The following is a 13,403-nucleotide window of genomic DNA, read 5'->3' as shown; positions in this document are numbered from 1 at the left end:
GTTCTTATAACAGTCCTCCCCTTATCTGTGAGGGACATGTTCTAAGACTGCCAGTGGATGCCTAAACATGTGGACAGTACCCAACCTTATATATTCTGTATTTTCCTATACATACCACCTACAACACAGTTTAATATATAAATTAGGCACAATGATTAACAATAAAGTAGAATAATGACAAAATCTACTGTAATAAAAGTTAATGTGTGGTCTCTCTCTCAAAAGATCTTATTGTATTATACTCACCCTTCTCATGATGACGAGAGATAATAAAACACCTATGTGATGAGATGATGTGAGGTGAACGACGTATGCACTGTGATGTACGATAGGCTACTACTGACCTTCTGAAGATGCATCATTAAGGAGGATCATTTGCTTCTAGATCACAGTTGACTGCAGGAAACTGAAACCGAGGAAAGCCAAACCACATAGAGGGAGGACTACTATACACATATTCTCTAAAATCTTTGTAAAAGTGAACAAGGAAGGAATTATGTGTTCAGTACTCTGTAACTCCTTTCAAAAATAAAATTTTTATGAAAGACAACACTTAACACAAAATTTGAATTAACTTTATTTCCCCTACAGTCAACAACTTCTCTGCATTGAATTTTAAAGCAACAAAGTAAAATAAAATCCCCCAAATGACAAGGTATCAGAAATCCAGATTTAGTTACACTTTATTTGTGAAAATGTTCAGCCATTTTATTGGTCTGTAAAAGAACCATCATCTGGGTCAAAAATGAATTCTATAAATCAAAGAATATTCTACACTTTGGAAAAGAAAATCAGCAGTAACATTCTCACTGAATATTGTAAATTACACTTTTCTTCATAAAAGGTACATACTATTCTGTACTTTTCCACCAAAAGCAGTGGTAAGTTATGCTTGTTTATATAAAAAAAAGTTATATCCTGTGGCAGGAAAAACCCTTTCTCTTTCACTTTTACTAAACAACTGGAGAAAATTTTCAAGTCTATATAAAGTTGCCTATAAGCTGGAAAATGAACATGTTCAATCTCCATTTATATTTTAGTGCATTTTTTGACAATTGTCACATTTTTAATAAAAGTAAGAAAATGCATATAGCATTAAAGAGTGTTTCATCAAATGCTTTAGGGATTTAAAAAAATGGGAGTGGAGGATAAAATCATTGTGATGGATGAAGCTATTATAAAATGAGAGAAATCCAGGCAAAGTTTACAAATCCTTTGTCATTTTGAAGAGTCACAGAAAAGGAACTTTGGATACCTGTCCACTTTAAGGGTTTTCTCCTTAATCTTCTGCATGTAAACATAGTGCTAATCTCAGTGATACCAAACCCCATCCTGGTAAGCAACATTCTGTGCAGTTGCCATGCCCTCCAAAGGATATAAATTTAGCCCTTGAATGAACGAACAATGCATGAGATCTGCTCTGTTGAGTACCTGGTGAAAACAACTGCTAAAAGCAGCAATGTGTCAACATAAAAAACTATTGGCATCAATTAGTTACTCAGAGGTCCATCTTTGAAACAGCAGCTTCTTCTTTGACAGAGCAAACAGTAAGCAACAGAAAATATACATTTGATGAAACAATCTTTGCACTGGAGAAACATGAAAATAAATATAGTTCAAGGAAGTATAATTATTTTTCTAATACCTCTTTCTCAGACCTGTACTAGTTTACTGGTTCAAGAAACTCACATCACATTTTGTCATTTGTATTTTACATATTGCTATTTGGGTAATTCAAAGAAAATGTAGGTCTTGTAAAAAATAAAAACATTGACAAGTATGCATGTGCCAGGGACCAAATTAGAGGGTTCTTTGGTGCAATTAGTCCAAATTCTCAGATTTGAAGGATAATATGTACCAATAAAAAAAATCTGCTGTTAGACATTTACAGCAGTGCTCTGTCTTGCTTCACATTACAAATAGAAAATAGCTGTTCTCAATAAGCCAATTTTATTTTTTAAATCAGGCATTGCCAGAAAATTTTGTACATTAATCTGGACCAGTGATGGTTCTGTACCCTCTGTTGTGAAACATGACATGAGCTAAAGGCAAAGACCGGTTCTCACAAGGACAACTGCTTCAAGTTAGGAACCAGAACAGTGTATTTAAACAGTCTTCTTAGATATTTTCTTGCCCTTCTTAAAAACTAGCTTATTTTTAATGTAGCCACGCTTCCTTTTTGTAGTCTAAAAAAGAAAACAGAACACATGATATTAGTGTAGGTTTCCCACAGATTACAAAAATATTACACACGTGGTTTATAGCATTTTTATGAAGCCTGTCTTAATAAAGCCCTTAGAGTTCATCCTATAGCTGGAGTTGAACAATCAATGAGGAACAATAATAGTTCTATGCTAAGTATGCTTAGAGATTCAAGGTAAATTAGACTAGGTCCCTAGCTTTAGGATGAAAGCACTTACCACAATATTCCTCAAATGTATTTCATATATTCCTTACCAGCGGGTAAATGAACTCCTTCCTCTCCTCTCAACCACTAAATGCTTAGCTGTAATTATTACTCACATTTCCAGGCATAACAGAATGTAACACTAGACTAAGGAATCAGGAAATGTTAAATGTGGCTCCTGTTTTAGCCTCCAAGAATTAGCTGTGTATTAAAAATACAAAATAACTTAGGAACTTTCATTATATGTAAAATGATGATTGTACATCTACAAAAACAAAAGAAATAAAATTACTTGGCATATTCTCTCAATTTGGGTAAAAAATAAGAACTTAAAAAATGAAATACAAAACAAAACCAAGCACCAAGAAAAAAATTTCATAGATTTAAAAAAAAATAACATTTTTCTAAACACTTCAGGATCCCATTAAAATACTTTCAACAGATGTTTTCTGGTGTAAGAAACAAATCACTACAAATGTGTGTTAGAACTTACTGCAAAAGTATTTGCTATGTTACAATCTTAGAAGACTAATCATACAGACACATGTGTCTGCCACTCTGACACAGCCACAGATACTGAAAAGAGCAAACGCTTTTTAATTTAAAGCACTTATCAGAGGGTGAAGACTTAAATACAACTCTTACAGGTGGTTTTAGAAACTTAGGGTAAATGCCATGTCATGTAATTTATGATGTCAGTTTAAAACAATTTATAATTTTTTCTAACAGGCACAAGAATACAAGGCAAATGCAGTCCTTCTTAAGGTTATAAAAATTAGCTACTGCTAACTTGTTCGCAATTTATGCTACTTTATTATTAATTTATAAAGGCAAAAAAGTAAAAAATTTCAGAGGGCACAATTTAAAAAGATTTAAACCAGGTCAAGGAGTTAGTTTCCTTATCATTACCCAAAGATTTCTAACACGAAACCTTTTCTATAAGATCTTATAAAATGCCCCAGGTCTATGTAAGTACGTAACTAGAACCTCAGCGACCCATGCCAAAAAGTCTTTCTCCAGCCCTGGACTACATACAATTCCTAGTGCCTCAACCGTCAGCTTTGTAATAGCAGAAGTAAGTTTTCAAATGACTACACAGTCCCAAAAAGTAAAAACTGGTGTGGGGAGAGGAAAGCAAATATTCCTCTAGTGCTAGTATAAAACAGAATATAAAGACATGGAAACCTGAGATTCAAAATCCATGTTGTTGGCCACTAGAATATAGGTTTTGGGCATACAAGGGAGACTAATTTTTATTTATTGATTCATTTACTGATTTGGGGGAAATCATGGGAAGACAAAAGAGGTCAGATTTAGAAAATTCACTATCATCAGTTAGCAAGTTCAACGGCCTTGTTTCTCAGAAACGGTAGACTTTAACGGGGCTTAGATGTCTTAGGAATAAGTGCCTTGATACTAGCAGCATTTATTTTGACTTCCGCACTGATGTGACACACCAGTTTCTCTGCCCACATGCCTATGAAAAACCAGATCATTTGTCATTTGATGCAAATACTGTTCAGTGAATTTGATATGACTAACACATGCATGGCAGCTCCATGTGACATATTTATCAGTCTAGATATGGTGACTTATACCTGACAGAAAATATTAGTTTAAAAAGTTTCTATTTATATAAATGATCTGTACTTTGAATATATTTTAAGTAACGCAAAGAGAAAGACAATTGCTCTAATGATTTAAAAAGAAAATCCTCATCCAAGCAATGTAAACCTAAGCATCTTTCAAGACTTAAGACTGAAATGGGTCTAATAGTATTATAAGGGTAGTACCTTAATATAGAGAGCAACCTATATAAATACTTATTTTTAGTAGCCCATTATAGCAAAGATTAGATCTATTTGGCTTAAGTGAGCAATAATGACCTTCAATAAAATACTTCATATCTTATTATTTATTACAAAAGGACTAGAATAGTCCCATCATCATAATTCCTGTCTACAACCTTTGTCATGATAATTACATTTAAAAATAATTCTTGTGATTTTTTTAAAAATTCAAGACTCTACCAATTCAGACTTAGTTTTTACTCAGTAATACTGTAGCAACATACTAAGAATGGAACATGGCAATGCAATGTAAATTTGCTTTGACTGAAAGATGAGAAACCAATTACATTTTTACTTTCAACAAAAGTTCAGAAAGTGATGGCCACAGATATATTTTACTTTCAAGTAAGTCTTACTAATGGGAATGGCCCAAACTAAAGCCTGAATGCCTCTGGAAAAATCTCAGGTTGGTTCATCGATAATCATGATACTATCCAGAAAAGGCTGTTGTTTGGGCTATCTCAAGTGCTCAGTTTGAAAAGAATGGCCTGCTGTTTACTTTGTATATAAGCTATAGTCTACAAAGATCTGGCAAATGAAAATTTATTAGTAATTTTAAGTAACTGTTTTTCAGACAAACCAATGAACTCTGAGTTACCCTTTTATAGACTAATGACTTCCCTTGGCACCCACCTTCTTTGACAAATACTTCTGTTTTGGGAAAATGTTGGTGACTCGAGGTTTATGGTCTAGTGTTTCCCTGTTATCAGGTGCTTTCACTTTATATATCCTCACAAGCCAGTGTTCTGATGTAAAGGCTTCCTCCAAATGTTTGAACTTAATGTCCTTGTTTCCAATCTCAGCATTACGTGTTCGATCAAAACCTGGGGGTGTACGAAAATCCAGCTGCAAAAGTGGCATTAGTTTGAGATGTTAACCGTACTGGAAAACATTCAGTATTAGAAGATAGTAAATGTTATAATCAGAGCAAAACTCTCTCCCTTTAAACTAGGAAAACAGAATCAGAGCAATATATCATAACATTTCTCATATGTTGCTAACTAGATAGGAAGAGAGAAATTAAATACAGCAGAATTAGAATTTCACTGAACCCTTAGAGTAGATGAGCAGCCTACGGGCATAAAAAACCAAAACAGCCAACCAAAGGAAATCCATCAAAGCCCTCTTTATTACAGGTATACAGAGAGAAACATACAGAAGGGATCTTTTCTGTTTCAGGGCCTTGCTCTATCTACTCTCTCAGCCTGAAAGTTCTTCATCCAGCTTCATTCTGCTAGGCTGGCTCCTCTCTATCCTTTGGTCTCAGCCCAAACACCAGGGAAATATTTTCTTGAAATTGGTGACTGAGAAGTCTCTTCCATTGTTTCCTCATCTTTTACTCTATACCATTCACTGCTAAAGTTTTTTTTATGTATTTTTAAAATTACCTGTATCCTCCACCAGGATGTAAGCTGTAAGATGACTTTATCTTATTCAGAGTGTGGCTTTATCTCCCCAGTATTATTTGTTAAATAAATGCACAAGTAAGCAGCGATATTATATCCAGAAAGTGGAAACTATAAAGGAAGTTAGAAAAGCCAAACCACGGGAGGATTTATGAGGAATGAAAAAAGGAAAAAGTGGGGAGAAGGGAGAAGATTTTAAGAAATTCTCAGACTAAGTTTATGTTCACACAGAGCATGAGCAAATTCAACTTTAAAACAAAAACAAATGCTAATGAGGGCATAACTTGTTCTTGCTTATCTATAAGATAGAAAAGTTGTACTCATGTCTTAAACATTTAATATTCTTTAATAGGGAAGATATCAAAATGAACGCATGACCGAAGTATGATTTGAAACTGTTGATAAATTTAAAGGACACACACACGAAAGTCTTTTGATGCTATCACTATGACCAGAAAAATAATCTTTGAACCATTTTCTGAGATAGCTAATTATCATGGGTTAAGTGCTTCTTTCTTACATGAGTTTAGAGACCATGCAGTTGCCTTCAAAGAAAATCAAAACACAAACAAAACCCTAAATCTTGTAGTAAAATTACTGTCTATTTTTTTAAAGCCACCTGCAGAATATAAATATAGTCAATGGTTGTGTAACAGCATTGTATGGTGACAGGTAGTAGCTACACTTATGAACACAATGTCTAAACTTGTCCAATTACTACAATGTATACCTGAGATAAATGTAGTATTATGTTGCCAACTATACTTCCAAAAAAAAAAACAAAAAACAAAAAAACAAACCCAAACAAACCAGAAACAGAAAAAAAGCCACTTACAGAGTAATTCCAAATGAATAATAATTACCTTGACCCCTATGTAAAGTTCAACAAGCAATTTTTCCTCTACCTTCTAGTAATCAACCAGAAAGCAACATGAAATCAGGCAGTTTGTGCTCAAATCTTAGTATGAAGGTCTAACCTGGTATTATCGTCATATAATGTAAGAGCTACAAAGAAGCCCAGAAATCAAGTCATCAGTCCAACACCCATTATATACAGACAAGGAAAAGGATGAGTCCAGGGAGGATGTGACTTGTCTAAGGTTTATATAACCTGACAGAGCCAGACCTAAAACCCAAGTAGTACGGCAGGAACAGCAGGAAGTCCACTCTTTTCTTTTTGCCGCAATGTCTCTTTACACATTCACTCATTTTGGGGGCCCTTTTGTATACACATCATTCTAATATTCCAGGAAACTCTTACCCAGATAGTCCCAGCTAGCTATGATAACAGAACAGGGATAGAGAGAGTATCAGAAGTGACTATATAATTCAACTCTTTCAGACTTTTCGCCACCAAACAGCAGAGTAGCCTACTTAAGATCATGTGGTTTCCTACCTAGAAGACCTCTCCCTTACAGAAAAATGTCTTCCAAAAGCATGAGATCAAAAGTTAAGATGGCAAGCGAAGGCTGAATTTGAGCCTAGTGTTAATTAATATTTTGGAAAGAAATCTTCGTTCTAAAAACATTTTCCCCCTAACTTTTTACATAGTAGTTTTAGAAATCTAAATTTAAGGGGTGTGTGGACTCTTTAGATAGCATATTTTTCTATACAACGCAACTAAAACATTCATTATCCTGTTTTCTGGAGGCAAACAAGACTACTTTAAAAATATTCCTTTGAATAAAGATTATAGGAAAACTGATGTAACCAACCTGCATTTCTCCAAATCTGTAGTACGACATTTTATACATAAGGCAATTCAATAACGTGGGGGATCCTGCTTTGTCCACACGGAATTCTCCTTGTGGGGTAAAATAATCACTTTCCTACAAGAAAAGAAATTTCTGTGTCAGTTCCATTTAACACATTCAAAGCTACCGGGTTCCCCCCTCTCATTTCCTCATAAAGAAGTAGATCTTGAGATCTTCAGAAAGCTATTATTTAGTTATCTCAAAAAATATGGTATTAAAAGATTAATGTATAAATTTAACATGACCTCTAAAAGAAACCTGCAAAAACTATCAAGGGTTTTTTTTTTTTTAAGCTGAGTCTAGAAATCATTTATAAAAAATAAACAAGAGTGTCTAAGAAAACACAAGAAAAGAACTTTGTTCGATGAGGGAGGGCAGACTTTAAACCATGTTATAAAATCTCAATTATTTAAAAAAAAAATGGTGTCAATGCATCATTTAATACCAGGTAGGCTAGCCCTTTACCAACTGCTCTATCCTCAACCCAATTACACCTTTTTAGAGTTTTCCTAAAAGTTATTTCCATATGAACTCTAAATAATCAGTTCTTTGGTTGGGGAGGAGAATGTCTAAAAAAACTGTGGTAGTTTTTATTGGAATTACATAAAATTTATAGATTAACCACTAAGAGGGCCAACTTGGAAATATAGATAGAAATTTCTTGTCTAGGAATTTATCCTACAGAGATATTTATATATCAGCAAAATACTGAGTATATTAAGTTATTTATCAAACCTCTGTTTATTAAGACTAAAAACCTGGAAATAACCCAAGTATCCATCAAGAGGGAAAGGTTAAAAACATCATGGTGCACAGACACAACTGAGCAACCACTGTGTAGATGTGCAATAAAGGAATGAAGAAGGCTCTCCACATATTCTAATATGGGATGGTCTCCAAGATATATGACAAAGTGAAGAAAGCAAAAACAAAGTATATACTTTGCTACTCGTTACCTGCTTAAATAAAAATCATAAGAAAATAATAAAACATGGGACATTTTTTTTCCTTGGGGGAGGGGATAAATTTTTATTGTATATCTCTTTATATTTAATTTATTTATTTTTAAAGATTTTATAGGATGCCTGGGTTGCTCAGGCCATGGTCCCAGGGGCCTGGGATGGAGCCGAGCCCCTCGTTGTTGGACTTCTTGCTCAGCAGGGAACCTGTTTTTCCCTCTCCCTCTACTCCTCCCCCACTGCTCATGCTCTCTCTTTAAAAAAAAAATAATAATAATTTATTTGGGACAAGAGAGAGCGAGAGCATGAGTATGGGAGTAGGGAGGGATAAAAGGAGAGGGAGAAGCAGACTCTCTGACTCCCACTGAGCAGGGAGCCAGATGAGGGGCTTGATCCGAGGACTCTGAGACACTTAACTAGCTGAGCCACCCAGGTGCCCCTGTTTTTTATTTTTTGAATCATGTGAATGTATACTTATTCTCAAAGTTCAAAAATACTCAACTTAAAGGCATGGAAACTGGATCATATGTCACAATTTTAACACTGCTAAAGCAAATCCATAAATGGAAATCACATACTAGAAAAATTAAGATTAATTTAATACAATGAAGCAGTGTTTTAAAATCATAGTTAAGGGAAACCATCACAGCATTTACAGCTGAACAGAAAGTTGGGAGCTTTACTTCATCCCTGTCATATAACACACATACATACATTTTCCCAAAAGTTTCTTTTATTCTGGATCAGTGGTGAATCTTACTCTTGTCTTTTTTCCCTTCATCATGTAACCACAATGCTGGGTGCCCATCCTCTATGAGCTCACAACTGAGAAAGAGAGATATCTTAGAATCTATTAATGAGACAGGCTGCATGTGATCTGATGATAAACAAACACACAGATGCACCAGAGAAGGGCTTTGGGAGAATGGATAAATCTGTGGTAGGGAAAGTATTCCAAGAAAGAGAAGAGTATATAAACAAAGGTATCACATAAGTCAAAGTAAGAAACCACAAGGCAAATTTCACAGGCTGGAGTAGATTGACGGATGGGAAAAAGTTGAGAGGGACAAGAGGCCAGAAAAATAAAGGACAATATTAAGGGCTTTACATTCCAAGCAAAGGAGTTTGGATTTTATACCACTGCTTCAGTAGAGATTACTTCATACCAACCCCTAGGCTGAGCTTCATCTATATCCCTACAAATTTTCATGACAGCACCACAAATTAATTATTCCTGGCCTTTCCATTAGTGACAATCTATGCTACCTTAGTCACCATTATAATACCAGGACCAAGAATGAGACCTAATGCTTCAAGCATGTAATGCTGACTGGACAAAAATAAGCTGCCCATAGCACCAAGCTGACAGTGGCAGGGTTTTATTCTATCTCCCATCTCTCTGATTTTAAAACCCCCTTTTTTTTGTATATTAGCATTTTTAGTGTATTTCAGTATATTTTTATATTTTATATTTTTATATTTTTAATTTTATTTTTATTTTATTACTTATTATTTTTTATTATATTTTATATTTTTAGTATATTTAAAAAATATATACTAAAGGCTTTTAAGTTGGACAACGACATGATCAATGTCATGTTAGGGACAGGAAACAAGACTGAGGCAGAGAACAATCTCAAGGTTACTGTCCTATTTCAGGTTTATAATCGTAAGGGTTAGTATCAGAATAGAAGCAATGTAAATGGAAAGAAAGGACAGAACTGAGAGGCTATAAAGGAGTAAAAAGCAAGAGTCTTGAGAGGGGACAGTTTCACAGGAGAGAACAGTAGTATCAGTGAATTTCAAAAGTTTTAAACCTGGAAAAATGCTCAATGCTTTACTATTTCAATAAATAGTAAAGTCAGAGTAAGGGACTAATTTACAGGATAAGATGATGAAAATAAATATGATAAGACAATTACGAGGACACTGGCAGCTGTCTCACACATGTAGAATGGTCAGGTTTCTTACCCGAATGTCTTTTGGATGTTCCCCTTCAGCTATCCTAACCATCCAGAGAAACTTGTTGATGTCATCACCAGAATAGCCAATAACTCCTCCAAAAATAACCAAAACATAATCTACATCCAGACTTCTCATGATTTTATAGGCTGCTGATTCATTTGAAGACATAGCTTTTCCCACCTATAGAAAAATGAGAATGTGTGTATTTAGTCCCACAGTACACTAAAAATAAAAATGAAGGAACATTGGACAGAATGCACCTCAAGAGTTCAATTTACATGGAATTCTTTTCCAAGAGATGATTTGCTATGAATTCAACAAATTTAACAAGTTCTATAAGCACCTCACTTACTACAACCAATTATAGCAGGAATGTCAACAATTAAGCTTCATGGAATTAATATTTTAATATAAAAGCAGGCAAGCTTAAAAGAAATACAATTTCTCATAACTTCAAGGCCAAGGATGACCAGCAATCTAGCTGATAACAAATATATTCTTCTTCTCAGTCTACCAGATGATTTGCTACAATGCTAACACAAAAAGAACTCATTTGCTTAACATCCATTATCTATTTAAAATCTTTAAAGAACAGAGAGGTGATTATCTTAATTTATGCAAATTACTTATTTAATAGAGTGAACATAATTTACATGGCCATAAAAATGCAATACGTTTGGCTTTACATACTTGCAAATATTTTTAATTTAAAAATGGAAAATACAAGTTAAACAATACTTAAAAGCTTCAGATTTTGCCTGATTTTCCAGTGAGCTAAATTTATCATGTGATATGCCAGAAATCGGCCTATTTTTCTGAATGATATTTAGATAAGTAAATACCATTCTTTAAAACAAAGTATAGAAGCATACCCTGAATTTACTTTATTGAATAAATGAGTGAAATATTATTTTGAGAATTCAGCAGAGAGTACTTTTACCCACATTTTCCCTACTCAAACACAAAGTGAAGCCTGATTGTGAAATATAAAGATTTAGCAAAATATACAGCAAAATATAAAGACTGCGAATTATAAAGATTTATAATTTTTAATCTTTTGCTTATCAAATTCTTACCAGTGCTATGTGGCTGTTATTCCAGGTGTTATTATCCACCAAAGTAGTTCTATTAGCCATTCCAGCTATCTGATAGCCATAATCCCACCAAGACATCACTCGGGCATGTTCATCTGTATTTTGCCTTAGCCAAAAGTAAGCTTCTCTAAAATCATCTAAGATATTCCTGGTGCTGAAAAGAATCACAATATTCTTTTAAATAAGATATTAAATGTGAAGAGAATCACTTAAAATCTTGAGGGGCTAAGCCATTAAATAATTTCACATTTTAAAATCCTCAACAACGGGGGCAGGGGGATCCATTAAGAGCTAGACCAGTGCTTTTTAAACTATAATATGCACACAAATCACTTGGCTATCTTAAAAAAAAAAAAAAAAAGCAGATTCTGGTGTACTAGTTCTGGGGCGGAAATGTCCATAGGGAGGTAAAAGAAAAACATGGTGGATTCAAATGCAGAGTCTCACAAACATCATTCTATCTTTGAATTCTATCTTTTGAGATAGAAAAAAAGGATAGGTAAAAAAAATCCCTTTATAGGGATTTTTATTTGAGAAAAAGAGAGTGAGAGAGCACAAGCAGAGGGAGAGGCAGAAACAGACTCCCCATGGAGCAGGGAGCCCAACCCGATGCTGGGCTCACACCCAGGACCCCAGGACCATGACAAAAGCTGCAGGCAGATGCTTAACTGACTGAGCCACCCAGGTGCCCTGCCAATTTACTTTCTTACCCATCATGATTATAGGACGCCAGGACCACACTTGGACTGGAGTAGGCATTGCTTGTGACCCAGGTACAGTGGACTGCAAACATCATCAATAGCATCAGCATCAACATGGTGACAATGCTTTTTATATTAGGACCTAATCCTTCTTCAGTTTTTTCCTGTTCAGTTACATGTTTCCTCACTTTACCTGCCTGAACATAGAAAAACTGGTTAGACTAATTATTTGACTTTGTCATTAAGGCATTCAGGGAAAATGTTGAGAAGAATGTTAAATCAATTTAGTTCTTTGAGAAGGAAAATGTATAACCATCAGATAGTCTTGTGCGGGTGATATAATGTTTTCTAAAAATTATCAAGGTAGATTTTAAAGTCAAATGTGAATGAGAAGGATTTCTGGGACTATAATCAATTCAGGAGCTGATCACAAAGTAAAATACCTCTAGTATAAAGCTTTTGAACCCAGGTGCCCTTATGTTTTACTTAAATACAAAGGGAAAAAACAAAACAAAGACAAAGGAGATAACTAGTTATTTTGGCCTCATTCTGGCAACCTTTTCTTTTAAAATCTGAATTTATCATCTTGAAAATGGCAATGTCCACTTATAATTTAGACTTGTAGTAATTTTAGTACAGGAAAAATCTGCATTATCGTAATCTTCCAATTACCAAAGCCTCAAAATAATGGGCTTGTTATTTTGTTAAGATTACAATCCTGTTAAGATTACATTTTTGAAAACAACAACAAAATCCCAAAAGAGTCAGAGTTCTAGATTGCAAGGCCAGTTTAAGAAAAAAACCACAAAACATAACCACCACAAAAGCAAGAATATGCTTTATTAACACAAATCCGCATGAATTCTATTGGACCTGTAATAAGGAAAGAAAGAACTTCAAAGTTAATACTTATACTGGGAAGTTTCATTCCTTTTTGGTATTTAAAAACCTAGTGAATACTCAAATAGTGAAGCTTAACATGGTCCCTGGACAAGGATGACATGCAAATTCATGAAATGTTTCATATTTTTTCATAAAGCGTTCTTTTTTGCCCCCCTCATGAAAATAAGTAACATGGGACTAAAAAAAAAAAAAAAAAAAAGACAAGTGCCCTTACAAGTTTTTTCTACACCTGCACCAAATATAATCCTGCTGTTACGTGAGAGGTTAAAAGTAAATTACATTATACTGGACAGCCACCTGTTACTAACAAACTAGAGGCTTTTTTTTTTTAAAGAGAACAAGATAGAGTACGTGTACACACTTG

General features: G+C 34.4%; 1 protein-coding gene across 1 annotated transcript in view; it reads right to left on the bottom strand.

The window, feature by feature from the left end:
- Window positions 1-553: 553 nt before the first annotated feature.
- The window catches only part of STT3B (STT3 oligosaccharyltransferase complex catalytic subunit B), a 97,786-nt gene continuing 84,936 nt past the window's right edge, over window positions 554-13,403 (bottom strand). The window contains exons 11-16 of the mRNA XM_080804803.1: window positions 12,146-12,333; window positions 11,418-11,589; window positions 10,348-10,521; window positions 7,379-7,492; window positions 4,891-5,103; window positions 554-2,186 (exon numbers count right to left, since the gene is read on the bottom strand). Of these exons, the coding sequence (XP_080660929.1) occupies window positions 2,106-2,186; window positions 4,891-5,103; window positions 7,379-7,492; window positions 10,348-10,521; window positions 11,418-11,589; window positions 12,146-12,333 (942 nt within the window). The 3' untranslated portion in view covers window positions 554-2,105. The remainder of the gene's footprint in view (window positions 2,187-4,890; window positions 5,104-7,378; window positions 7,493-10,347; window positions 10,522-11,417; window positions 11,590-12,145; window positions 12,334-13,403) is intronic.

The sequence above is a fragment of the Martes martes genome, assembly GCF_963455335.1.
Source record: "Martes martes genome assembly, chromosome: 1".
NCBI classification, from domain to species: Eukaryota; Metazoa; Chordata; class Mammalia; order Carnivora; family Mustelidae; genus Martes; species Martes martes.
The sequence above is the reverse complement of the archived record's forward strand: the minus strand, read 5'-3'. Positions and strand labels throughout refer to the sequence as shown.